Consider the following 27,958-nt stretch of genomic DNA (forward strand, 5'->3'; position numbering starts at 1 on the left):
ATTTCAAGTTAATTGCAGAAACATCAATTAACCATCGAGGTGATGGACGCTAAATTCAATGTAATCACAATTCAATGTAATTACGAGTGGTTCCATTTTTCTGAGACTTTGTTTCGTTAATAAAGACTCACTCCCAAAACTTGAAAACTCCTGCAGCTATGAGGTCTGACAGCCAGTGTCTTTTACATAAGCACCATGTCATTATTCACTTGAATAAGATTTTACTGGCCCGCCTCTGTGAATCACACATTATCAACATACAAACTGTAATTCAAAAGATATAAAAAAAAAAAAAAAAACACCAAAAAAACAAAGACAAAGACAGAATTTTGAGAGAAAAAAAGATCAGCTGTTTCAGTAGTAAAACGATCAAAAGCACCATTTTCCCAGCAAACAAGTTATCACTGCAGCAACATAACGAGGCACAAACTGCACGATTTAACAATGAACAGGCGACACTGTTAGTGGTTTGGTCAAAGGATTCAGTGCAGCAAATCTGGATGGATCCGAGTTCCAGTTTAGCTTCTACATTATTTATGTATGTGGAGGTCATTCTCCCGAGCTGCTCTGTTGAAGGTAATCCCTAATGTGGACACATACATAAGTTAATAAAACCGTAATGCACTGATCGTGTTTATTGGTGGGAATTAATTATGTTTTAAATTATAGGCCTGCAGCAGAAAAGTCTTAGTCTGTATATTAAAGACACACCAAACAGCAACAGCAGGTTAAACATTCAGTTTGGATTTTTTAATATTTGGAAGGAAGCTTCACTACTGTGTTTGCTTTTTTTTCTTTTTAAATGGATCACAAACTGTGCATTTATCTTTTTCCGTCAAAGCTGTTTGGCCAAACACTTATCTGTCATTTTCCAGTTCCACAGCTTCTAATGGCAGTGCATTTGTCTAGAATGTGATAACAGGATTGTTATGATTAATGGAACCGCTGATCATTTCTGAGCTGACTTGTTCTTTTTGGGTGTTTTAGCTCCTCCTTTCTTCTTGGGCGTGGTGAAATTTTTGTCGCAAACTTCACATATCCAAAGACCTGAGGAGACAGAGAGAATTAATCAAAAACATGAAAAAAACTACACTCAGCTCAAGAAGTGAACTTCCTTTGCAAACCTAAAAATCTGGGATTAAACCTGAAGGTTACTTGGCTAAGCCCCAAATCGTGTTTCGCAGTACAAGCCTCAGGTATTTGTTGGTCTAAAAATCGCCTTTGTAGGTCCATCTACTCACCTGTAGGTATGGAATCCATGCCCACGCAGAAGGTGTGATATCCTCGATCGCACATGTCGCAGAACATCATCTCGTCCTCGTGGTGGGGCTGCTGGCACACGGTGCAGGTCTTACACTCCATGCACTGCCAGCGGTACGTCTGGATCATGCTCACCAGCTCCTCGCTCATATCCAAGCAGGATGGGTGGCCTGAAGTTCACGGACATGTGCAAAGAAGCAGAAGAGCCGGAGAGACACACACGAACCCAGATAAATACATGACACATGGAAAAGACAGGCAAAATACCGCCCTGATATTTTACTGACCCCAGTAAGGCATTTATCCACCGACATACTAAAGCCCATCATCTAAAATAGTAATATTTGTGACATTAGAACATTTTCAGGTATAATAAATAAGATGCTGAATTTTTCTACCAATTAAACAGCCTTCATCCGAATACCTGGTAATTCAATTGACAGATGACTTTGAACCACACAAGCTAAACTCTCTTACATACAGTATCATAAACAGTACAAATACTTTAAATCATGCTTACACACAGGTATATAAAGTTAGCCAGCTGTTTAACACTTAACTAAAAGTTTCCTTTGACTAAATATGGAGGTGACTTAATACATGTTAACTGCTGATGACTAACTAGACAATTTGTAGCAAAATACAAACAGATGTGATTAAACTGCCCTCTGGAGTTGAGTGTGTGAACTTACCGCTGTTTTCACACTCGGAGCAGTGAATGAGAGCCTCTGGCTTGCCTTTCTTGTTGGCCTCTTTACCCTTCTGGCAAATGCCACATATATCACTGGGAATGACCTTAGGCTGCAAGGGCAGAATAATGCTATAAAAATCACACACGAGCATCCTGCAGTCATGGGTGTAATTAGAAACAAAACTTTCAATATTTGGTGTCAAAGCTGCATTTAAGGTTTTGGTGAACATAGATTTTATTATGTTTCTTATTTAACTATAAATGTGATCTTTAAATAAAAGTGACCCCAGGATGGCCCTAAAATATCATCTGATCAATCAGCTGCAGCACCACACAAAGTTACCCTTTATGATGTTAAAATGTTCAATAAATTTGAAAAACATTTATACACTCTGACTAATGAATGCTTTGACCCTAACATAACTTCTGTCCTCCCCACGAGTGTGCAAACTCTCTCATGATGACTTATGAATGTGGAAATATGAAGTACCTGACTCATTCCATAGAAAATCAGTGAGTTACCCCCACCTGACCCCCTGAGAATCACCTGATTTTTAATGTAGGAACTTCTAGTAACTTTAGCATATCTAATGACACCATGCAAACTATAAAAATACTGGTGGCTGGCAGTGCTACCCATCAGCCTCCTAGAAGATTTGAGAATCCTATTTGATCTTGTTTTCGAGTGACCGTGTTCACAAAGTTGTATGTCCGTGACCCCAGCCCGCCCACCAGGGTGACAACAATACCCCCAGCCTTTTAGAGTGAGGGGTAAAAACTCCCCGAACTACAGGCTTTGGACATACACAGGAGTGGGTTAAAAGGATTTTAGCCAGTTGTCAAAATGTAAGAAAATATGGGACCTTTCATATGTTGTAACTTGTTTCGATAAAGTTGACCCCAAAATGCACTTTTTAAAGTTTTTCTCCAGTGTACTATTAGACATCAAATCAAGCATCCAGGGTACCAATGCTTGTTTCTGTTACTTTTTACTCTACATCACAGACAGGCTGAAACTGACATCCCATTATATTATAAGCTTTAGATTTTGACCCCGGTAGTGTTATATTGATTGGGTTGCAGTTCTGAAAGGATCTTAAAGGTCGTTTTAACTCATGTGGATATCTCCTTTACTGAGGAAGCTAAAAGGACTCAAAATAGACGACAAATGGCGGCAAATTGCAACCCATAACAATGTACTTTCTAAGGGCATGTAACTGACAGTTTTCACAGTATGAGGATAAAGTTCACCTGACCTTATTAGATATGCTTAAGTTATTGTATAAATACAAACAAACAAACATCAAACCAGCCAATTCTGGGGAGCCAGGTCTTTTCCTGAACTGACTGATTTTACATGGAACGACCATCCTGTGAATTCACCGTCTAGTTCAAAAGATGGCAGAGAGTAAAGAAACAGAAAGAGCAGAAAAAAAGGGGCTCGGGGACATTTAAGTCCAGACATCACACAAATGGACAACCATTTAAAACTTATGAATCTTGATGTAACTGTACAGGAAGCTGAAGAAATAAACATCTGAGGGTAGAGCCACAGCTCTAAAAACAAAAAGTTGAGTAAAAGTCAACTCAGCAAGTATCTAAAGAGGATGAAATTCTTATAAAGATGAACTGAGCTAATGGAAACATCCCATTAATCACATGTAGCCCTTTATTACTATTATTATATTTATTTATCCTTATAAACTCATAGCATTATGTCCAATTACTTCAAATGCCTGAAGATACAGCGTGACATCCATCATTAAAAATATCCCCTGACAGATTAGATTAGACTATACAAAAGGCGTGGCTTACTAATGGTGGCAATCAAAAACTAGAAACAGAGCAGAGAAGAAAACTAAGAGCAAAACAGCAGCAGGAGAAGGAAACGAGAAAAAACTAAGAGTAGTCTCTTGAACTGAGCCCCGCTGATTATGTGTTTGGTCTGGCTGGATTAATGATGTCACCAGTAACATCTATACTGCCATTTAAAACGGACTCTTTAAACGTATTTGTTGGTTGTAGATAAGTCATGCCTGCATTTTGCTTAGGCGGGAAATCTGGGTGGAAACTTACGACACAAAAGGAAACCTTTCTTACCCCTACGCCGTAACTTTAATATTAAGTCATCTGCCTGACAGGTAGTTACATTTCCCAGGAGGTCGGGTTACGTCAGGTTACGTAGAAGATTACAGCGTGGAGTTAAGAGGGGTTTCCGGTTACGTCATATGTTACGGTGAAGCATAATTTTTTAACTTTCACACAGCAAAAATGAATAAGAGCAATCATGACACTTAATCTACTTTCGTTTTTTTATTGCATTATAACTGCTGGATTTACTGTTAATACAATCTACTGATTGATTGTTATGTTAATGCAATTAATGCCAATACAAGTGAACCAGCAGGGCGGTGCCTTGATGTGCAGGCACATTTTTAATCCCAATCTCAAAAAAATATATATATTTTTAGCTCAAGAGTTAATTTTTTTCCTGGTTAAATAACGGTTAATAATAATAATTTACTATCATCCTTATTAACCTGTTGACTCTTGACTGATTGGCTTGCGTCACCTGCATGCATAAGAAGCCAGAGAAGGGAAGGCATGGGGTTCGACTCGCACTATTAATTATTAGTTTGGTTTGGATTTATAAGCAGTCTTGTTTTTAATGTTAGTTTTATTATTTTTGTTTATTAAATGAGGAGAAATGCTGAATCTAACTATTGTGGGGTTGGTTTGCATTGTTACTCTTTCGTTTGCTTTTGCCGGGGCTCCAGTCTCACTTATTTGTGTTTGTTTGCATCTTTAAAATGCTTAAAATGCAGCAGTGTAGTGCGTCACATATTTTAGGTTCCTCTGAGCCACGTATTTAAGGACTGAAACAACGTGTAAGCTACCGAAAGGCTCTAGAGCCAAAGCTTCAGTAGGATTTTTCTCTTTTACTCACTACACTTACTTTGTTTATATTACGCTAAATATTAAACGTGCAAAACCTGAACAAAAGTCTGCTGTAGAGCCAGGTATTCAACAATCTAATTCCATCTTTGGTGTTCATAATTAGCTTTTATTTGTGAGTTGCTTATAAAACAGCTTTCAAGTGAGGTCACCATTAAGCACTGCATGTCCAGTAGATGGTAGCCAAACCAGAGCGAAGTAACGTTAATCAGCTAGCAGCCTTTCACATGTGGTGACATTTGAAAAACAGCAACAGTCATTTAAAAAAAATCACTCAAACTTTTCATCCACTGGGGAAAAAAATAAATTCTTCATCACTTAACAGGAAGCAGGCATATTTTTACTTAACAAAATTATAGGTCATACTATATCATATACTTTTATTAGCTGACTACCTCTAGTTGATTCTGGCTACCAACATGCCATGCCACATTTGGACGCTCTTATGCAGAAAGTTGTGATGATAAAAATGTCAATTAAAGCAAACTTAAAAAACAAAAAAAACAAACACTGAAAGTCTTAACAGGTCTTACACTATCAAAAGGACCATGCCCACACCACAAAGCTGAGCTGAACTCAACTGGACATACCCAGGTCCATTTTAACATCTGAATAGTCCTATAAAGTTGGATTGGAAAACTACAGACAAATGGAAAGTGCACAATGAGCTGTGGGGAAGCAAAGTGGTGCATTTGCATCAAGTTCAAAGACTTTTAGTTTAAAATGAGGATATTCCACGACTGTGTGTCAGTCTACTTCTAGCTCAGCTCAGCGACAGTGTGAATAAGGTCAGCAAGGCCTCGTCACGCCATGATGACATCACAGGGGCAGGTAATGCCCTTGTCAAAACAGCTGTCTGATACTTATTAACAGTACATCACAGAGTGTATAAACAAAGTATGTTACTTTACCGATACACACTTAAAACAGTAGGGTTAAGTGCCTTCTAGACTTAAGGAGATAAATGTTAAAATTCTTTAGTGTTAACATTAACTACTTTTTAAAAGCAACTACAAACTATATGTGGTTTATATTTTCTATATTAGATTAACAAAATCATTTTATCATTTTTGACCAAAAAGGAAGAAACTAGCAGCCAAAAACATCCACTTACTTGTCTTGGAAGTATTTTTTCTGACAAGTGAGGACAGACAAGAGGTATACTGAAGACGATCAAAAAGCAAAACTTTGTCTTCACCAAAAAAACATAAAATCATCAAAAAAGTGAAAGTGCGGTGAAAGAAACGTGAACTGTTCCTTTAAAAGTTCTTATTGCTCACAGTCTTGTACAAAGAGGAACAAAAAAACGGGGGGAAAAAGCCACGTGGCAATCCTAAAAACAACAACAACAAAAAACCTGAAGATGGGACTCCCAGTATGTGTTTGTGTGTGTGTTTGTGTGGACCAGGCTGTCCCAGCTGAAAAACTGACAAACTGTAGAAGCTGGAGAAAAAAAGTGAAGAAAGCTAGGGAGGGGTGGCGGGATGGATGGAGTAAGGGAGTGGTAGTAGTAGAAAGAGGAGGAGGGGGTAGAAAAGTGCTGCTGCTGTTGTTGGAGAAGAGTTCAGGTGGTTTTGTCCTCTACCTTGTACCCTGCGGTGGCTTTCTGGGATGCAGAGTGGCGCTGGCTGCCGTCTTTTCCCGTTGTTGATGTCCTGTCTTTGGCCTTGGACTTGTGGCTCTGTCTCCCCATGCCCTCCTGGCTCTCCACATCAGATGCGTTGCCGGAAGAACTGTCCTATAGATTAAAAGAATTAAACAGGTGGAGGATCAGTGAAGGACAAATGATATAGCACTGCTGTGCGAGAGAGCATATCCATGACGAGGTAACTGTAATGGAGGTTAGTGACTTTGACATGAGACCTAGGATCAGTCTCACAGTTGGGCATTTCAGACTTCAGTGTGTTACCAAACTGTAATGTGGATCCATTGCTTCACTTTCCTTGCACTGTTTGTGTTAAAAAGCTTAGAAAGGTTTAACTTCTCCCTTCCCAGCCAATCAAATCACTCTGTGAAAATACCCAACAGAGCGATGTAAAATGAAGAGTGAGTAATCACATACAAACATGAGTAAGAGGCAACTAGATTGGCTCATTTATGACTAATGAAAGCTTGGATAGTTTGCCTTGTGATTAATCAAAATATTCATGGACAGCAGTGACACCTACAATAGAAGTCACTCTTTGTTTTAGTTAACTTTTTGGTTAAAGTAGCATCCAGTTACTCTACACTTCTGATTTTCTTTTTGAGAATATCTGGTTAAATAGAAAATCTATACAATAAACTAAACCTCTTTCATCGGATTAATATTACTCCCATAACAAATTCATATAGCTGTGCACAAAATACTGTCTTACAGATGAGTTCTTGATCTTCTTGTCATCCTTGCCATCCTCAGCGTCGTCAGAGTCAGGCTCTGAGTCCGGCGCAGGAAGCTCTGGATCCAGTGGAGGTTCGAACAGAGCTGTGTTCAGCGGCAAGTACCGCAGCTCATTGGGAGAGTATCTGTCATACATCAAAATAACAGAGGATCAGGGCGAAACCTTTGATACATTGCACCGAACAGTAATTAGAAGTGAAAGTACTTATTTTAGTGGGTGCCGTACTTTTTGTAATAGTCTTGGAACTGTCCTGGTATAAGAGCCACAGGGTAGGGCCCTGTCCTGGTTAGCTCTGGAGCCAGCACCTTAAACCTGCCCTGGGGCACCTGGATGATCTGGGACAACAAAACACAACACATATAAGAAATTTAAAAAAAAACAAAAAACCTCAACAACAAAAAAGACAGTTTGTTGTGGCATTCATAAGCCTCTAATCAGCTATAACCACATATACAATTATGTCATTCAATTTTACTTTTTTGACACCTGTGCACCATCTAACAAATTTTGATCTAACCAATGTGAATATATCAGTGTATCACGAGTCATTTTAAACTACATAGTGCCATACACGGATTTTCTCTTTATAGAGAAACATCACAGAGAAAGCAGTAATGATGTTTTAAGAGAAAAACCTGCACCGCTAGGGCATAAAACTGGAGAATTTCCAGTTGAAGTAAGTGAAACAATAGCCTCCAAAGAGGAAGCCAAAAAAAGCTTTGCAAGCTGTTTTTGGTTTTGGGAGACAGACATCCGCTCTGCTTTCTTTTTTTGATAAACGCCTGAAATTTAAATTAAGTCATCTATTGGGCTATTACTAAAACCCTGAAAAAAACAACAACTTTAGTTTGGATTTACATGTGTCTGGAGGTCAAAGTAAGCTCTCCTCTCTTCCATGCGCTCCCTGTTGAAGTTACTGTTGAACTCGGCAGCTTTTTTTGCTGCCTTCTTTATGTACTCGGGGACTTTGCTGGCCTCCACCTTCTGAGGGTTCTGCTGTTGCATTTGCTATGAAAGAATAAAGAATGTTAGAAATATATTTGGAGATGTATGCAGAAGATTTTCATTACACTTTAGATGAAAATAATGTGGCCCTACTTCTACAGGATCTTTTTTTGTTGCTTGTGAACTTACGGAGTACTCTTTTGCTATTCTCTGTCGCTCCCTCTCCTGCAGTATGACAGAATACTCCGAATGTTTAGTGGGATATTCCTTTATCATCAGATCGATCACCTCATCACTCCTCAGAGCTGTCAAACCTGAAGAACAGGAAAGAAAAGGAAAGATGTTACCTTCTAATATCACAACTGGAACAGCGGTCGAGTCTGACTTTGAAGGACTGGTTTCTACCCAGAGTGCATTGTGTCTCAGTGATGACATTCTGTTCACGAAGGTAGAGCTTCTCTTTGTGGGACAAGTCTCTCCTCTCCATATCTAAAAAGAAACAGAAAAGCACAAACCAACACCACCAGTTAATATCTTAGAGTAACTCTTTACAACAAAAAACAAGTAAACACAAAAAAATCTCACTTCTTACCAGGATACTTCCTCTTGAACGATGTGACTCCCAGATACTCGCTGACCTGCTCCTGCAGCATATAGTACTCTCCTGTATCGTCTGGTGGCCATTTGTATTCCGTCAGGTTTTCTGCTGGGAAATACGTCGGACTGGAAAGGAAGGTTGGAGGGACAACAGAGTTTGATGATTGGACAAGATTTTGTAAGATTAATCTTTGCTGATATAGACAAAAAATCGCCATTGGAAGAACTAAATAGACATCAATACTGACAGTTACAGCTTTTAGGGTTTATCATATACAAGTATATTTTGGGGATATGTATTAAAATAAAAAGAATGTGACATATGGTAACAACAAATTTTCTGTCCTACTTGGTTGTCAAGAATGCTTGAAAATTATGCCAGTGGATGTTTCTTGCCGAATGCCAAACCAGCTTACCCAAGATCTTGACTTGAGGTATCACAGCTTCGAGAGCTGTCCCCTGAACCCATTCTCCTTCTCTTGGGAGGTTGGCTGCCATCATTGGACACTTCTTCTATGACATCCTCCTTCAGAGGAAAAGAAAAATCAGAATTAATTTTTAACATTACATAATGTGATGTTTGAAAACTCCAGAGCATGAAGTATATCCACAAAGCTTTTAGGAGCTTTCTGATTTTGTATTGGACACTTTTATGACACAGAAATGAATAGAGCCCAAATTCATTTTTGCTTGGTAAACCTGAACCCTAGGACTCATAATTGCAGGATTCATCTTCCTGTTGCTACAACAAATTTTAACATGTGATTCTCCAAGTGGGGGGCCCATCTGACCCACTTGGTTCCTGAAAGAGTTTCCATTCTATCATCGCTTAAGACCAATTTGCCTTGAGAGACCCCACTAGAGGCTCCCAGGATCACTTGGTTGACACCATGTTAATGTGACAATTCATGGAGGGACTACGACACCTCCTAGATGAGTTGTTTCATATTCTAAGATAAGACCCAGGATGTGCTGGAAAGATTACTTCTCTCAGCTGGCCTGGTAACAGCTTAGTATCCCACCAAGAAAAGATAGAAGAGGGGGCCAGGGAGAGAGAGGTCTGGGCATCTCTGCTCAGCCTGCTGTATCCACAAATCAGGCCCACTTAATGGCTGAGCAGTGCATACTTTTACTATAAATGAATCACAGAGTGTATTTAAACTGAGTGTGATTTTCTGTATATGCTCCACAGGCATGAGATAAAAATCACACACAGTGCACACTACTGCTATTTTAGACATGATAGTATTTCCCGGCCTGATGAAAACTTTTTAAACAACTGCAAAAGTTAACATTCAGAGATTTAGCCAGTTTAATACAGAGGGTTCATTTTGAAACACACTAAAAAATGATTTCAGATAAGGATATTTTCCCTCTTACATCAACACGAAGCTTTATTCAATATTATTGACGGTTAGATTATAGAGTTAGATTATAATTACTTTTTATGCTAAATACAGACCAAAACATGTATGAGTTTACACGCCAGAACTGGCTGACAGAAAGAGCACAAATTGTCAAATCACTTATAATATTACGACATTAAACGTCGCGTTTTTACTTAGATCATTCAAAACGTACACAGACCGGATCACTGCAGATACATAAAACGAGGAAATTCAAACCGAACGAGCTAACTAACCAATTACTACACAGCTGAAAACAAAGGAGGGACGCTAATGTGGCTACTGATCATCAATCATGGACTAAAGTGTCCCATAAATGGCCAGTTAGCAATTAGCTCAGGCTATAGCCGTACAGAGCCGAGGGAACTGAGCAAACAGTGACTCGTGTTTTTATTATTAGTATTATTAATATTGTTATGGCGTACAAATGTCACCTTTATGGATTGTGCTCCGGGGGTAGCGGGGTTGCTATCGCAGGGCGGCCTGACGGGGAGCACAGCAGCCATATTTTTTGCTAAATGATTTCTGCAGCTAGGCTAGCATACTAGCTCGTTACTCCTTCGTTGGTGAAGTTTCGCGGCTGTTGGCGAGCGTTGAAACATGGCCGACACCTGCTGGACTGGACGCGTGACTTCAGGACAGGACTGGGACTGTGTGGTATAATCTCGATTTATCTTAATTATTATAGACAGTTAAAGTGAATTCATGGTCGTTACAGTCTGCATAAATTAAAACTACGTTTGATGAGAAGTTTGAACAAGTTTGAGTTATATTAACCCTTACATGCTGTTCACGTGTCATGCTTTGACAACGTGGTTTAGGCCAGTTTTGACATAGGCCAAGAATTCCCTCATAAAAAGTACCTACAACGAATTTTGATCCACACAGTAGCGGGGTTTGATATGGGCGACATGGGCGGTTGCCCAGGGCAACATCGTGATGGGGGCGTGATAATACATACTTATAATTTTCACCGATGTTTTTTCGAAATTCTATGCGCGAAAAGTGGACAAACATTTCTTATCTATGATTTAATTCGTTATTATTAAATCCAAGGGCGTAGATTTGGCATGAACGGAAATATTCAGCGATTATTGAATTGTCCCCACCAATAATTTGATCTATTCCAGTAAAGAAAATCAAACCCGATAGAAAGAAAAAAAAACGATCTGTCAACGTCTCATTCACCCAGCGGTGCAGAAAGACTTAAATTACGTCCTCTACTGGAGTCCTACCTCATGTGACAAATATGGCCAATGTGATTGGCTGTGCCTTTCAGGGAACTCTGTTTAGTTTTAGCAGCGGCAAGCCTGCGCTGCCAGGAGGAGAGGATGATGGCAGCAAAAAGGAAGAATCCAAATGAACTCATAAAATGTGTCCGTCATAATAACGTTACAGGCTATGCTAGGCTTTGGCCCACATCAGTCTAAAATTGTATGTAACAACGAATAACGTGTTTTGGAAACTAACTGCACGACAGGCAGCACTATTAGTTTTCTCAGTCTCCCAGAGTAGCATTTCTAATTTTGATTGAAACTGTAAGAGAAAACGGCAGCTTTGAGCAAGCCAGGATATTAGTTTACAGAGGCTGGTAAAATTATATGTCTAACATTAAAATGTTGGTGACACAATAATTTCATCCTTATGGTACTGACATATTCATAGGGTTAATTTTTGAGACAAAATGTCATGAGGTAGTCATGATTTTGCAAATATTCCACCTTTTAGTGCAGTTTCCACAAATTGTTTTAAAAATGCACTCACCCTACAACCATTACTGATGAGTCAAGATCTGCACAAATTGACAGAAACACTGAAGCAGCTCCACATTTTATTCTTATTGTCATGTATGTCCTATTTGTCAGGTGACAGAAGAACCAACACAAAGCTCAGCGAGCAATGGTGATACAAGATCACAAGTGAAATTGGATGATGACTTGTTGGTTCATTACTGTATTTGAAGCACATGTGTGACTGCATGTATTTGGAATGTCTCACTGTTATCTATCAGGTGACAGAGGCAGCTCTGCCATGTTGTAGCTCGGACAGAGGTGAAGAGGCGAGGTCACAGGTGACTGACTGATGATTTGGTGCTATATATTAAATAGTATTTATTATCATGACAATTGTTAGGCTGCTGATGTAAACTGATTCATTAGTGTATATTTGACAAAGAATCTGAATTGACATGTCTCACTTTTTATATGGCACGAATCAATGTGGTATTTTATCAGGTGGCAATATGTCCTAGTGCAGTCAGAGGGGAAGAGCCAGGGCCAAAGGTGAGACACATCAAGCACATAGTAATAATTTTAATCTGAGGATAAAACGCAGGTACTGAGGCTGAAAGAAGCTTCAGTGCTCTCAGAAGACTAAAAAGATGGCTAAGGTTAACAATGACTCAAATGAGATTAAACAATGCTGCTGTATGCCATGTCCACCAGGAGAGACTGGACAGTATAGATGTAAAACAAATATGCCAGCAGTTTATCTCAGTTAACGAGAGGAGCAGGCATGTGTTTGGCTCCTTCACATAGTGGACATTGAGTTGTTGTGTGGGACACCAGTAGTATTAATGTCTGTTGCTGTAACAGTAGTTCATGTTTAGAATAGAAAATCTCAGCTCACTGATTTGATCGGGGCAATAGTGCCTAAAATGTTGCATAATTTTGCTGAGAGATCTTTTACTTTGTGGTAATCTTAGATGAGTAGTTTTATGGACAAAAACCACCAGGTCATTCAGTGTTCCCTTAGTGCCAAAATATAACAGATGTTGGTGTACTATAACTGAAGTAATAATGTTAAGTCCTTAAAGTCATATTCTTTTATTGTCATGACTGTATTTGAAGATATTTTTATTTTTGTATGATACCTGATTTACATGGATTATGGCTGAAGTAAACTAAAGCCTAAAATTCTTAGTCAGTCATTTGTTTAATAATTCAACTATGAATTGTGATTTTAAATGGTTTAAAAGCATGTAGAATAGCATATGTAGGCAAGTATATTTCTCCTCTTTTTATTAAGAAGCAAAAACAAAAAGGAAAAAAAAAGAAACAGGGCAGAGTTCGGTGGTTGAATCATCCAATGCCAAAACCAAATCTACGCCCTTGGATACAACTTTTGCTTTTTCAATAGGAAGACGGCCACGTGACACATCAAACTTAGTGGTAATGTCACAAGAAAAACAATGGTGTGCTTGGTTTCAACGTAACTTTATTCTTTCATGAGTTATTTACAAGTTTCTGACCACTTATAAAATGTGTTCAATGTGCTGCCCATTGTGTTGGATTGTCAGTCCAACCCTCTTCTCCCACTCTTCACACACTGATAGCAACACCGCAGGAGAAATGCCAGCACAGGCATCCAGTATCCGTAGTTTCAGGTGCTGCACATCTCGTATCTTCACACCATAGAGAATTGCCTTCAGATGATCCCAAAGATAAAAGTCTAAGGGGGTCAGATCGGGAGACCTTGGGGGCCATTCAACTGGCCGACAACGACCAATCCACTTTCCAGGAAACTGTTCCTCTAGGAATGCTCCGACCTGGCACCCATAATGGGGTGGTGCACCATCTTGCTGGAAAAACTCAGGGAACGTGCCAGCTTCAGTGCATAAAGAGGGAAACAAATCATCATGTAACAATTTCAAATATCCAGTGGCCTTGAGGTTTCCATTGAGGAATTAGTTGTACCAACTAATGCCACTCTCCAGTGACATGCGGTGAGTGCTACGCTGTGGGCTTTTGCTGAATGAAGCTAGACAGCCACTGATGCTTCTTCATTAGTGACAGTTTTCTTGCGTCCACATTTTGGCAAATCCAACACTGAACCAGTTTCATGAAACTTTGCAAGCAGTTTGCTAACTGTAGCATGGGAGATTGGTGGTCTCGTAGGGTGTCTTGCATTGAAATCTGCTGCAATGACCCGGTTACTGCGTTCACCAGATATCAACACAATTTCAATCCGCTCCTCACGTGTTAACCTCTTCGACATGTCAATGGCTGTGAACAAAAAGAAACTTGTGAATAACTCATGAAAGAATAAAGTTACGTTGAAACCAAGCACACCATTGTTTTTCTTGTGACATTACCACTAAGTTTGATGTGTCACATGGCCCTCTTCCTATTGAAAAAACGAAAGTTGTATCCAAGATGGCCGACTTCTAAATGGCCACCATGGTCACCACCCATCTTGATGAGTTTGCCCCCTCACATATACTAATGTGCCACAAACAGGACTTTAATATCACCAACCATTCCCATGTTATTACGGTGTATATAAATGGCCCACCCTGTACATATTATTTTTATGTCACTCTTTTCACTTACTTTTAAAAAAATCTTTAACATAATTTTTTATTATGTTATTTTATTATTGTTGAAAGTTAAAAAATTCTCTACATCAAATTATAAGAGCTCCAACATGGGCATGTTACTTTTACTTTGGAATGCCTGTCTGATATAAGAAGAGTTTCTTTTTTGGGGTTTATAAAAACTCATTTTTGGGTTTATAAAAACTCAAAACATTTACTGCCATGCAATATCATGTCTTGTTTTACCAAAGATGTGATAACATAACAGCAATATAAATGTATTATTATATAAACATGTATAAAATTACTAGTGTTAAACATTGTCTTGACTTCTGTGTCGTCCCCCCCCCCGCCCACGAGTACTATTTTTATTTAGAGCAGAAACTACTCTGTGCATTCAGAACAGTGAGGGGAATCCTGAATCTGTCTGACATTGAAGCTGTAACTAATGGCTGTGAGAGGTTTTGGAAGTTTTTCCATGTTAAGATTGCTCACATTAGATCAATTTTTTTCCCTTTCCTGATACTTCGTTAAGCAGTCCAATGGTCAGGAACACTCTTGAGGGACTTCATATGGTTTCTGTTGCTAGACTAGGTGAAATTGTAAATCATATGAAACCCTCAGTTAGTTTTGTGGTCTAATTTCTGCTTTTTTCTGCTTAACCATTTTGCTCTTAGTCTCAAGTAGAGCTTCCACAGATTGATTTATTTAATTATTTTTGTATTGTTGCATTGTTAACTTACGTTGTGTACTATGCTTGCAAGTGCAAAGCACTTTCAGATAATACACTTGCATTTATATAATGCTTTTCTAGTCTTATTGATGATTCAAAACACTTTCAACTACACATTTATGCAGGACTTTATTCTATAAACTTCAACTACCTTACATCCGTGATCTGTTTAGAATCACCAGTGCACGAACATGCATGTCTTCAGAGTAAGGGAAGAAGCTGGAGTACCCAAAGAAAAATATGTGAACTCCACACAGCTAAGCCCAAACCAGGATTTAAGCCAGCTGTGAGGCAACAGTGCCTTCACTTGGGAGTGAAGAGATTTGGGACAGGAGTGATGGGAACACATATAGTTTTACCTTTACCACTGTCCCATTAATAATGCACACAGGTATGACATTTTCCTTGATTTGACCTACACTGGTGGATTTAAAGTTAATTTCAGTCGGGACAGGTCAAATTTGATTGGAGCAGTCTCAGTGTACAGAAATATGTAGCACATAAATTTAAAAAAATATTTATTTTTTATGTTTTAGGGATCACCTTAGGAAAAGTCATCAAATTTCAAAATAAAATAATTAATATTTATTCGTTTAGTCACATGTAAAAATTGACCCAAACAGCAGTCTGTGTCAAAAGTCTCAAGCAGACACAGCGCCACCCTGCGGCTGCCTGAAGACTTTACAGTGATCCAACGGTTCTTCGGTTAGGAGCACAGACGGCTTTTATTTTGAAACAAACCGCGTACGGGAAGTCGGAGGGGAAAATCAGCTGGACTCCGCGGAAATCACCAACAGGAGTATTTTCCTTTTATTTAGCTAGCTAACCATCTGTCAACTCCCATTTCGCCCTCCCTTCTTTATTGCTGTCAAACCGCCACACTGGCGATGTCGGAGTCGTACGGTAAGATAGCACTTTTGACCTGTGGCCACCGTTATCATCCTCCCGTAGCCTCAGAGATGGGATGGGGCAGGTGTGCCCAGAGAGCTTTTTCTCATCGTAAACAGATAGCTGACAGGCTAACCGAGCCGCCGCTGAAGGCTGCTGGCCTTAAAAGTTGCCTCGTCAGCGTAAGGAAACCCACAAAGGCTGTACAGCAGAGTTTAGTGTCGCCGTGTGCAAAAAACGTACCCACGGTACAAGGTTACAAAGCTCCCCGGAGGGTATCGTAAAAGACAAGGGAAGCTGACACCTGGCTGGGGCTTGGTGCAGCTGTAATATCTGACTGAGCTGCAACATTACAGTCATATATGAGGCATTGTTTTCTTAGCCTGACCATTTTACACCAAAATAATGATTATTTTGCTAGTTTAGTGGTTTAATAGTGGATAAATTCCTCCGCTGCACAGAACAGCTGACTGTAGTTTTTGTTTGCCTACATCAAAGCCTCCACAATATTTTTTTTGTGAGGGGGGTACTTAATTTTTTGTTTGTTTTTCATTAGGATGATACCTATATCAATATTTGAAAGCTATAAAGTCAAGCAAGTAAAGCCATGCGCTGTTTGTTGTTAAACATCAGTTTATTATGGCCAAAGCATCACAGTATTGTGCAGCATATGCTTGAGCCTGACTGATAAATTGATTTTGGGAGCCTATGTGCACAGTTTGTCACAGTTATATATATGTGTTCTAAATATATATATTTAGAACACCTGCCAAGAAAATTAAAGACAAAAATCAAATTTCTAGTTTACTACTCTTAAAATCATTCTGTAATCCACAATTTAGTCTGTGCTGGACTGTGGTGATGTGGTGATATGATTTGTCTGCACCTTGATTTTTGCATTGTATTTTATCACAGGTGATTCTTTTCTGTCTCGTATGAAAGAATGTACTTGTCCTCTTTAGCTATAATAATACTACAGGAGTATATGCTGGTAAATGTGGGTGTTTGCAAGGCTACTGCAGAGATTACTGGATTTACTGGACTTCATAACAGTGACGGTAACTCTCACCACTCAAGTGGGGGAAACTAAATTTAAATGAGCTACAAAATATATGAAGCTACAGTTTCTGATTTCTCTAGAATATTTTGAAAGGTCATGTTTACGGAACTTGAGCCACACCCTCATTTGTTTATATTTTGCAAGGAAAATAAGAAATAGGTGCAGCACTTTCTTTGAAACATGCAAAAATATATGGAAATACAGAATATAAGGCAAAAACAGAGTTTGTAATGAGTGTGAAAGTCAGGATTTGGTATTCTTCAGCACAGCCTGAACTCTGTTAGACAGGTTTTTGTAATTTCTTTAAGTAGTCTTCAGGAATAGTTCACTGGACTTCTCAAAGGACATTCAAAGCTCTTCATTGGATTTTGACTGCCTTTATTTCTGATTTCTATCAGGATGATCCCAAACTGCCACTGAGTTTCACTCCAGTTCTTGTGTAATTTGGCATACCTCAACCTTTTCTCCCTGTTTCCTTTCCTTAAGATCAACTGAAGGATGAGTTTTATCTCTCAGGTCAAGTTATTACAGTTCACTAAAACTAAACTTAAAAAAATAAAACTGTTTTTTAAAGATGGACTAACTGACATGACATTGACTAATTAAACTAAACTTATTTAGTTTGTTGTCACATGTAGCTTCATTAGGCCTTGTTACATTTGGTTATTAAGGCTTGGAATGACTGTGAGCTAACTGCCTGTGTTTGTATTATAATATCTGTTCTGAACCCCTGAAAAGCACAAACCAGATTACAATAAATAAGAAAGCTAGCACTGAAGCTAAACACTAAAATGAAACGAGCAAACTCACTGTGGAAATGAAACTAAATTGACAAGAAAAACGAGCTGGATATACCAAACTAAGACTACAGTAACTGAGCTTTTCCCACATTTTTCTTGTAATTTCCTGTCGTTTTAGCTACCGTCTATAGCAACTAGTTTCATATAGTCTGATAATAATAGCCCAACTGATGTAATGTGTGTCCTTGCTTTTCCCTTTGCAGATTTCCTCTTTAAATTCCTGGTGATTGGGAATGCTGGAACGGGAAAATCCTGTCTTCTGCACCAGTTCATAGAGAAGAGGTGTAAGTCTGAAAGATCCATTACACTCCTGACTGTTTACTGCAAACTACAGCACTACATCAGGGAATTTCTTCAGGCAAATGAGACAGTAAATATGCCAGTAATTTCCACATGTTAAAGATTCCTAGGATGGAAATCAAGATTTCAACATTTTAAGTCAATATTTCATGAGTGAAATAAGCAGTCAAATTAATGGATATGACTGCATTCTTAATCCATGGATTTAACTGTGTGCATTTATACTTGCATTCTGAGTTTTATAGGCAAAACTAAGAAATCTGTCCTGTTAACTTTGGGTTAAAGCTAAGCTTCTCAGAGCTGACACGCTGGAAAGGGGGTTGTGTTAGATAAGAAAAGCATTTACATTTCTAATATTGTTGAGGATGATCCACTGTAATGACAAAACTATTTGCTCGTCCACCTTCACACCCATATAAACTTGAGTCTCATCCCATTCTTAATCCATTGCGTTTAATATGTCAGCCCACCCTTTGCAGCTATAACAGCTCCAGATCTCTTCCACAAGATCTAGGTGTGTGTTCATGGGAATTTCTGATCATTCTTCCAGAAGTGCATTTGTGAAGTCAGACACTTATGTGGTTTGAGGAGGCCTGGCTTGCAGTCTCTGCTCTAATTCATCCTAAAGGTGCTCTGTTGGGTTGAGGTCAGGACTCTACAGGCCAGTCAAATGCTTCCATGCCAAACTTACTCATTTATGGACCTTACTTTGTAAGTAAACATGTGCAGTCATGTTGGAGCAGGAAGGGGCTATCCCCAAACTGTTTCCACAAAATAGGGATCATGAAATGGTCCAAAGTGTCTTGATATGCTGAAGCATTAAGAGTTTGCAGTCAGACAAGTGCTGTTCTCTTGGCAACCACCAAACTCATACTTGTCCACTGCTCTAGTGTCCAGTGGCAGTGTGCTCTTTACACCACTGCAACCGACGCTTTAAGTTGTGTTTGGTGATGTATCGCTTGGATGCAGCTGTGTGGCCATGAAGCTATCTATGCACTGTCCTTGAGCTGATCTAAAGGCCACATGTAGTTTGGAGGTCTGCAGTGATTGACAAAATTGACTTTTTTATTTCTAGACACTGTGTGTGTGAGTTGCTGTCGTTCTTAAATGCTTCCACTTTGTTATAATACAACTAACAGTTGACTGTGTAAAATTTAGTAGTGAGAAAATTTCAGACTGGACTTGTTGGGCAGGTGGCATCCTATCACAGTACCACACTGGAATTCAGTGAGCTCCTGAGATCAACCCATTTTTACAAATGTGTGTAGAAGCAGTCTGCAGGCATAGGTGCTTGATATTTATACACCAGTGGGATTTGAAATGACTGAAATACCTACATTCAATGATTGTGATGGGGGAGTGAATGCTATCGGCAAATAGTGTATGTGAAATTTGCCAGTCTGAGCCAATCTGATATATTGACATGTGGTCAATTTCCCCTTGTTTTTCTTCAGAATGACTTTCCAGTTCAAACATGTAGAGCTCAAATACTCCAGTGTCAACTTACCATTGTGTAAAGTAGAGCAGTGTTAGTGTGTGAGCAGAGTCAGAGGTGAACCGATTTGCTGGAACTGCACAGCAGCAGGGGAGGAGTGGGTGTCAGTAGAGATTGGAATGAAATTTCATATTCACAGATGCGAAAGGAGGCAAAAGTGTGAGTGACATCAAGCTACATCACATTTTACACCAGGTTGAACCACATTTTAAGGCATGAAGGGATACATTTATGAAAAAACAACTTCTAAATGTGTGATTTTTATGATTGGTTCTGTTTTTTAAGGGTGAAACCAAAACCTACAACCAGACTCCAGGAGAAAAACTTCAAAGAAAATCATTGTCTCATCCACACATGCTGAAATTGGCTTATTTTTCATTGAAGTGCAGAAGCAACAGTTGTTTTCCTTACAGCCACACAGTGATAATCATATCATCCCTATTAATCCCCCTTATTTAATAATATTAATGCATTTGCATGTTTTATGTATTTATTTTTTTCTAGTCAAGGATGAATCTAACCACACAATCGGAGTCGAGTTTGGCTCTAAGATCATCAGCGTGGTCAACAAAATGGTCAAGCTTCAGATTTGGGACACTGCAGGACAAGAGAGGTTCAGGTAGGAAAAAAGCCCAACGTGAATATGCACTTGGCACACAAGTCATCTCTGTTATGCTGCAGACATTCAGCTAGCAGTACTATAGCTTAAAGACCAGAGTAACAGACACAGGAGTTTTGGAAGGTAACGGAGAGCTCAAAAAGCTGTTATTAAACTCTGCTGCCTAATTGATGTCCTGAGTAAAACAGGAATAGTTTTGTTGCTTCTGATTATTTTATTTATTCAATTTTCTGCTATAGCTGCTATAACAATTTAAGGCGAATCTGGTGAAAATATTTTCCAGAATTGCCTTTTTTTTTTTTTTTTGAGGTAGCACACGCCAGGAATTGGTTCTGTTGTTTTGTCCTGGCTAAATGCAGCTGTCTGAACAGAGGGTGCACTGAGCAGCAAACATGACACCCACTCACTAGTGATGCATGCCCCAGACGGTTAGGTCTGTCTGTGCATTGCCACAATCCAGCTCACGTGGACTGTAGAGCTAGCAAGTTAAAGACCAACCTGGTTAAACTGCAGCAGACATTTATGTAGGTCTCTACAAAGTTCAGGAGTTAAATGGTTTTCACACATGCATTGATGTTTTTTCTTTTCTTCAGGGGGAATGTATTGTATACTTCCTGATTGTTCTCAATGTATGTCTATTAATCTGTGTGTGTCTGTGTGTTAGGTCTGTGACCAGGAGCTACTACAGAGGAGCAGCAGGAGCCCTGCTGGTCTATGACATCACCAGGTATCACACAATGTGATGCTAGGCTTTTCACATTTCTCTAATTTGTTCCTCCTCCTCTCCTCTCTCCACCCTCTTGCCTAAGACTAAAAGGAATTGAGGATGCACAAACTGAGAAATATGATAGGCTCTGTGTTTCAAGCCTCTAATTTATTTTTGTTTTCTAATTAGCTTCCACATCTATTCCAAACTGTAACATGTCATTACCTGCCATTCTTTTTATTATTTTTTTGTTGCAGTCGAGAGACGTACAACGCTCTGACCACATGGCTGAGTGACGCGAGGATGCTGGCGAGTCAGAACATCGTCATAATCCTGTGTGGGAACAAGAAGGACCTGGATGCTGACAGGGAGGTCACCTTTCTGGAGGCTTCCCGCTTCGCTCAGGAGAACGGTAAGACCAGCAGCTGATTATTGGGAACGATTCCTGTTGTTGTTGTTAGATGTGTAGACCATCAACTTCAAAGAATTACTGAATTGTTATTTATTATAATGTGTTCATTGTAAACTGATGTAACAGAACTGATGTTCCTGGAAACCAGCGCTCTAACAGGGGAGAACGTCGAAGAGGCCTTTGTCCAGTGTGCTCGGAAAATCCTCAACAAGATAGAGTCAGGTATGAGCTGTAGTCAACACCCTTACCTGTGTGTGCCCCAGCGCTTATTCTGTCAAACCACATGATTCTGTATATCTCTTAACACCACTACCTCAGTCAGAAACAAAATATTTTTATATCATTCAGAAGCCCAGACAGCTAACCCATCAACTAGCTGGCCTACAGCATTGTTCCAGGAAGAATCGAACTTTAACAAAAGCCTTTTGCAAAGGGACAAACTCGTTGTACTTATATAGATGATTAAAGCCTTTTCTTAACTGTCAGTAAACTAAGCACAATAGGTGTAAGTTGGTTATCTCGCTGACTGTTCACTCATGTGATCTCTTGTGTTTCAGGGGAGCTGGATCCAGAAAGGATGGGCTCAGGTATCCAATACGGCGACGCTGCTTTACGACAGCTTCGCTCTCCTCGTCGTGCTCAGCCACAGGGCACCCAAGAATGCGGCTGCTAGTGGACGTGTCCTGTAACACATACAGATGAGGTGAGGGGGTCCTGAGTCTGTACTGTCTACACAGCATTAAAATGAAAAGGTGTCTGAGGGGCTTTCAAATAAGGAGAACCTGTGTTTAGAAGCTGAAATTATGCCTTCTGCTCCCCGCAGTGTCTCTCAGATGTGCAGACTCAGTAATTCTATATTTAGTCAGTGCCCATTTTTTGCTTCTGCGCACTTGATCCACCCATCATTTGAAAGGAAGCCTTCATTATGATTGTCCAAGACAGTAATCATGAAGGCTGTAATCATTAAATAGTGGCATAAAGTAAAAGGTGGATGTATGTTATTACCTACATATTACACAATAAGATGAACGTAGAAATTCTGGTGTCCATAACTATTTGCACCAGACTTTGGCTGCACTGATGCCTGATCGCTGATAGAAAGTCGTTACACCACAGTTCCAGCTGCAGTCTGACAGTTTTCCCTGTTTACATGTCAGATTATTGCTTTTGCCTAGATATTATTATTATTATTATCATTGTTGTTGTTGTTGTTATTGTTATTGTTATTGTTATTATTATTAGCAGCAGAACACTATGAAGCAGTTTTGTAGGAATCCTACATGAAGTCCAGTAAGCACTCCTCAGGGCGCTAAAAACCAGACCAGCGGCAGATATTTAAAATAGCTTGATTAATTGTGATGATCTCATCTATGACTCTCGAGTAAGTGGAAATGTTTAATGATTCAAGTTTTCTTGTTTTGTTTTGTTTAAAATTCTCATTCCAGCACATGTATTTACATGAAGTGAAATTACAGTTTTTATTTTTTGGTCCCTGTTCAGGCCAATGAGGATAAAACACATCAAGAGCGACAGAAACAAGAGCAAGAAGTATATTTACAGTGCAAATGACAAGTCAGTTTCCAAGTGTCAGAGTTGTGTGCGGTGGATTGTAGCTGAGGATCACCAGAGTTGAAGAGACTCCAGGGAGAAACGATCACTGAGTCTTGTGGTTCTGCTCTGCTGGGTCTTTAAAGTTACTGGAGCCTCTTTTTCTGGAACTGCTGGTGTTTTACAATGAGTCAAAAAATAATATGAGAGAATAACCTTAATTCAATTTAGACGTAATGTGTTTTTTTTTCAGTGGCAGATTCAATTTTTTTTTGTAATAGCTAGTTGGTCAAAGCTCTGTAATTCTTTCTTGCTTCATAATGATGAGAGATGATTAAGATAACCTTTATTAACCTTTATTAGTCCCACAAGAGGGAAATTTGTTAATTACTGGGTGGACAGCCTGATATTGATAAGCTTTTGTGTATTTCTGCAACATCTGTGTGTTTTATATGCAGGTTTGTGAAGACCAGGAGAAAAACAGCCATGTGAGACCTGATAACGTGGGGTTCAGATCGCTACGCTGGTGACTTCTCCCCGACCTTTGACCCCTAACCTTTGCACGGACCCCTCAGAACCTTGTTGCCATGCAGATAGCTCAAAAGACTTCCCTGTCACGCCCCCTCCCAGAACTTAAAGATCTCCAAGGTAACCAGAGATCAGCCAACAGTCTGCTCTTCTATTGGACCAAACTGTCCCTCCAACCAAGACCACCCCCAACACTTCTCTCGTCCACACACCTGCCAACCCAGATTACCACAGTTTAGATTTCCCAGTCGACCCTCCAGCTACTTAAACAGACATACTAAATACAGATTTTTGGAGCAAGCTCCACAGACCTTTAGATTGAGCTAAACTAACTGCCCCCTGGCTCCAGTTTGATACTTAGTGCACTGATGCGTGGTCTTGATTTTCTCAGAAAAAAAAAATTCTCGTCTTGTGGAAATATTCCTTCGACCACATGCTAATTTAAGTCCCTTCCCTTCCACAGGTCTTCTGCTTCTCTTGCTCTAATTATCTGCTAACTCCATGCTTGCATTTGCAAACACACCACTAACAGTATCCTGTGTAGCTGTGCAGTTTGCACTTCTTGTGTGCCACCTCCACTCCCTTTCTTCACCTGATATCACTGTTTGTATTCTTCTTAAAATATCCAGACCATCATTGCAACTGAATAATTATGCATAGGATGTGATGTCATGGGTTTGATGTCACAGGAGGAAAAAAAGATGAGGTTGTGGTGGATGAATGGCTCAAATCTGAGTGTTGAAGTGGATGGGATGAGAATTGGCACCCTCAGATCAGACCCCAGGCTGTAAAAGGGTGAATTACCCGCTCTCAGCTGAGACTGAAGCAGATTAATCTACCTGTCCTCACCTGTGGCCACAAGCTGCGGGTGTTGAACTAAAGAATTAGTGGACGAACAATCCCCAGCTGCAGTGTATGGGGTCTGTTAGAGATAGAGTAAGGATCTCAGTCAGTAGAAACACTGCTCCTCCATGTTGAGGTGTTTGATGCATGTCCTATGGGCTGTTGTCAGACAAGCTGTTGAGATTGCATCTCTCAGCTGGACCATTAAAAACTGTGGATGCTGGGAACAGGGAGGTCTAGGCATCTCTGCTTACACTGCTGCTCTCATGGCCTTCAGCAGGAAATGAGTGGATGAGAAACACTTAATTTGTTTCTTTCAAGCAAAAGCAAACATGGAAATATTTGTACTTCCATGACCTGTTACATTTTCATTGTAAAAATGTGTTTTGAGAAAGGGGAAAAATACCGTATTTTATTAGAATTAGCAGAAACATGGATCTTTTCCTAAAACAGAGTCTTTAACGATGTTATTTCTCTATTAAAAAGCATGACTAATCAGTAACAGTGATGGTCCCAGGGCAACACCTTAATATTGATATGATATTGCAGGAAATACACACACACTTTTACATCCCCCTTTTTCTCTCCTCCTCTCCCCTAAAGCATCCCTGTACCTGTACAGTGTTTCTGTAAATAGTTTGACGCATGTTTTCTCAAACAAAATATCAGAGTATTTCATTATGAAGAGATATTACGTGTATATTATAATAGATATCATATTCAGCATCTGCTTCGTGCTCCACTGCATCATTATCATTTGAATCAACTATACACTGGCAACTTGTAGCAGGATACTAGTGATGGGCAGTACTCAGTATTTTTTTATTTATTTTTTTTTGTTAAACAGGACAAGCTGGTTCAGATTTTATTATGAATTATGAGGGAAAAGATTCTGAAACAAATTTTTATTTGTTGTTTTTGGGGGTTTTTTGACAAGCTCACAGATAATAAACAGAGGTAGCCTGACATGTTCTGTGTAGACACTGGGCTTTCATTTGTGTTAAATGAAGGTACATCTTTGAATTCACAAGTCAGCAACCGCAACTGAATAAAATGTTGGTGTAAAACTTTCTTTATCCAAAGTTTTCCACTCAAGTCTAATGACTGACCTGTCGTACATAAATGTTGCCTGTTTACATGAGTGCTGACTGCTGCCAGATGTGGGGTCATACTAACTTGTTGGTTTTTAAGTTTTAACGATGGTTTGAGGCTTATCCAGTGTGTGCTTTACTCCTTGTCATCTCCTGTTGTTAACTTTGACCGTGTTAAGTCGGAGGAAACGATTATGAGGCGTGTTTTGCATCAGAGCATTCACGCGTCGCATCAGCTCAGATATACTTTAGATCAGGGGTATCAAACCCATTTTACATTTTGGGCCACATATGGCTCAATTTGATATCAATTAGGTCAGACCAGTAAAACTATCGGCTAATAACATATAGGCTTACAGTTGAAAAATAAAGGTGTAAATTACAGGAAAACCACTGGCAGTTCATTACCTCCCAGTTATCTACTTATCATTTAATTAAAAAAACAGACATTTTCTGTTAACTTACAATATGTTTTAATTTCTATAAGGAAGCATGGAAAAAAGGTTTTCTGTTATGTGATGGAATCTAACAATAATAAGAGAGTCCAAAGTTTATGCCCTTGTGAAGATTTCACATTTTCCAAAGCCATACGAGGGGCCTTCTCTGGCCCCCGGGCCATACGTTCACCTTCCCCGCTTTAGATGATATTAGCCGTTTTAAAACGAGGATTTGGAATCAGACACTTCAAATGTTTCCCATCCTTCAGTGTTTGATATCTGATGGTGGCTTTGGTTGTTCTGCATCATGTGTTTTTCTCATCAGGTCATTTGTTTGTATTTATGTGTGTCCTTTTTTCCTGTCATTATGAATATCATAGATTTATAATTTATTATGTATGATAAAGGCATATGTTTTTAAAATAAATACTACTACAAATCCAGCATTGTCTTCACTAAACAAGACTTTTTTACCTACAATCTTTGACCAAGCAGAAACCATTTCAATGAGCTCTGTGAGCTCTGATGGATGGAGTATAGTCAAACGTAAAATCAGAGGATTCCTTTTATTTGCAACAGTCATAGATTCAGTAAAGGGTCATTCAATATAAAATCAATCAAATATGAAAAACGTTCCCACTTTGACAAACTTGTTTTGGATCTAATCTGAAATGTTGCAACAATGATATAGAACGCGTGAACACCAGTGAAGTTTCTCAGTTTCACAGCTGTAATGTACAGTACTGCATGTGCATATTTACTGCATTTCAATAGCAGTCCTCTAATCTTCTTGACCACTTATGGAACTTTAGATGTCTAGTGTCACTGTTGAAAAGCCTGCTTAGCTTCTGAAATCAGATGAGATAGAGTATGTCCAGAGCAAAGCTAGGAGATGAGCCTGGTTATCAAACAGTAGGTATAACAGATCTTTCATGCGATCCACCTAACCCAAATGGTAATAAAAGCCTTGAAAATGTATTTATATATATATATTTGCAGGACCTTTAAAATTGTACATGGCCTTATTAAATATGCTAAATTTATTGTACAAAAACTTAGTGTAAACAGACTTATTTCAGTATACAGCAGGTGCTTGATAATGTACTGAGAGACCACACCATGTCACTGCAAGAATCAGGATTAAGACACAATGAAAATAGCCTGTTAATATTAAATAAGTCTTGAGAATAATCACAGATGTAAATGTATTTTATTAAAAGCTCAGCGTAACACCACGTAAGCCCACCTGTTTTAAATCCTTTAATTATGACAATGAAGCTTGTTCAAAGCTCAATATGTAAACAAAGAATGTACAGAATTAAGCAGTTTTACAGTTGTTACATCTGTTGTTAGTAAACTAGACCAAGTACATCAGTTATTTGTCATGCAAGTGCCTTCACAATCACGTGAAACTCATTTTTCACTAACATCATCCTGCACTGTGAAGCGTGAATGAGTAACGTGTCAGGAATGTTTTGGCTTGGTGGATTTCTGCCACACATTATCATGTAAACCTAAGAAAAACACATAGTGAGTAAAATATCTCCTGACTAGAGGTACACGTCTAAACAGTCTAAGTCGACTATAAAGCTTTGTCCCAATAACTAACAAAGAAGTAAGGAATGTATCGTCCTGCTTCCCTCCTGTTTTTTGAGATTGTCAAAGTTCATCACATCTAAAATCACAAAGGCTCAAAACAGACTTTTAAAGCATCAAAATATTGCACCAACCTGCATTTCATTATAACTTAAAAGCAAATCTTAATGTAATACTGAACTCAAAGTTTCAACATTCACAGAAATCAAGTGTGAAAAAGTGAAAACAAAAGTAAAAGCGGGGCCACTAACCAAACTATCATCTGCAAAATATTTACACCAACAACAGCTGAAAATGTTTGTTCACAAAGTCTTAATGGCACAAAGCTTATTTTATCTTTGTTACATTACTA

At 39.1% G+C, this 27,958-nt stretch overlaps 2 protein-coding genes across 3 annotated transcripts; one reads left to right on the plus strand and one right to left on the minus strand.

The window, feature by feature from the left end:
• Positions 1 to 758: 758 nt before the first annotated feature.
• On the minus strand, positions 759 to 10,848 carry phf10 (PHD finger protein 10). Of its 2 annotated transcripts, none has more exons than XM_005733278.1 (12): positions 10,670 to 10,848; positions 9,246 to 9,355; positions 8,825 to 8,955; positions 8,638 to 8,721; positions 8,422 to 8,546; positions 8,146 to 8,295; positions 7,513 to 7,622; positions 7,264 to 7,411; positions 6,492 to 6,644; positions 1,953 to 2,061; positions 1,242 to 1,430; positions 759 to 1,047 (listed from the first exon to the last, which is right to left on the minus strand). In XM_005733278.1, the coding sequence occupies exons 1-12, from the start codon at positions 10,739 to 10,741 to the stop codon at positions 950 to 952; spliced, it is 1,479 nt and encodes a 492-aa protein (XP_005733335.1). In that variant the 5' UTR covers positions 10,742 to 10,848; the 3' UTR covers positions 759 to 949. The 2 variants fall into 2 exon arrangements, with proteins under 2 accessions (XP_005733335.1, XP_013766356.1); XM_013910902.1 differs by lacking the exon at positions 10,670 to 10,848 and adding an exon at positions 10,411 to 10,490.
• A 5,145-nt stretch (positions 10,849 to 15,993) lies between these two features.
• Positions 15,994 to 26,377, plus strand: rab4a (RAB4a, member RAS oncogene family). The gene is made up of 8 exons (XM_005733277.1): positions 15,994 to 16,186; positions 18,235 to 18,315; positions 20,331 to 20,445; positions 21,110 to 21,172; positions 21,409 to 21,563; positions 21,690 to 21,785; positions 22,121 to 22,266; positions 23,570 to 26,377. The coding sequence occupies exons 1-7, from the start codon at positions 16,171 to 16,173 to the stop codon at positions 22,234 to 22,236; spliced, it is 642 nt and encodes a 213-aa protein (XP_005733334.1). The 5' UTR covers positions 15,994 to 16,170; the 3' UTR covers positions 22,237 to 22,266; positions 23,570 to 26,377.
• The last annotated feature ends 1,581 nt before the right edge of the window (positions 26,378 to 27,958 follow it).

This window comes from Pundamilia nyererei, unplaced genomic scaffold (genome assembly GCF_000239375.1).
Source record: "Pundamilia nyererei isolate P.nyererei 1_Seehausen unplaced genomic scaffold, PunNye1.0 scaffold00051, whole genome shotgun sequence".
Classification (NCBI taxonomy): Eukaryota; Metazoa; Chordata; class Actinopteri; order Cichliformes; family Cichlidae; genus Pundamilia; species Pundamilia nyererei.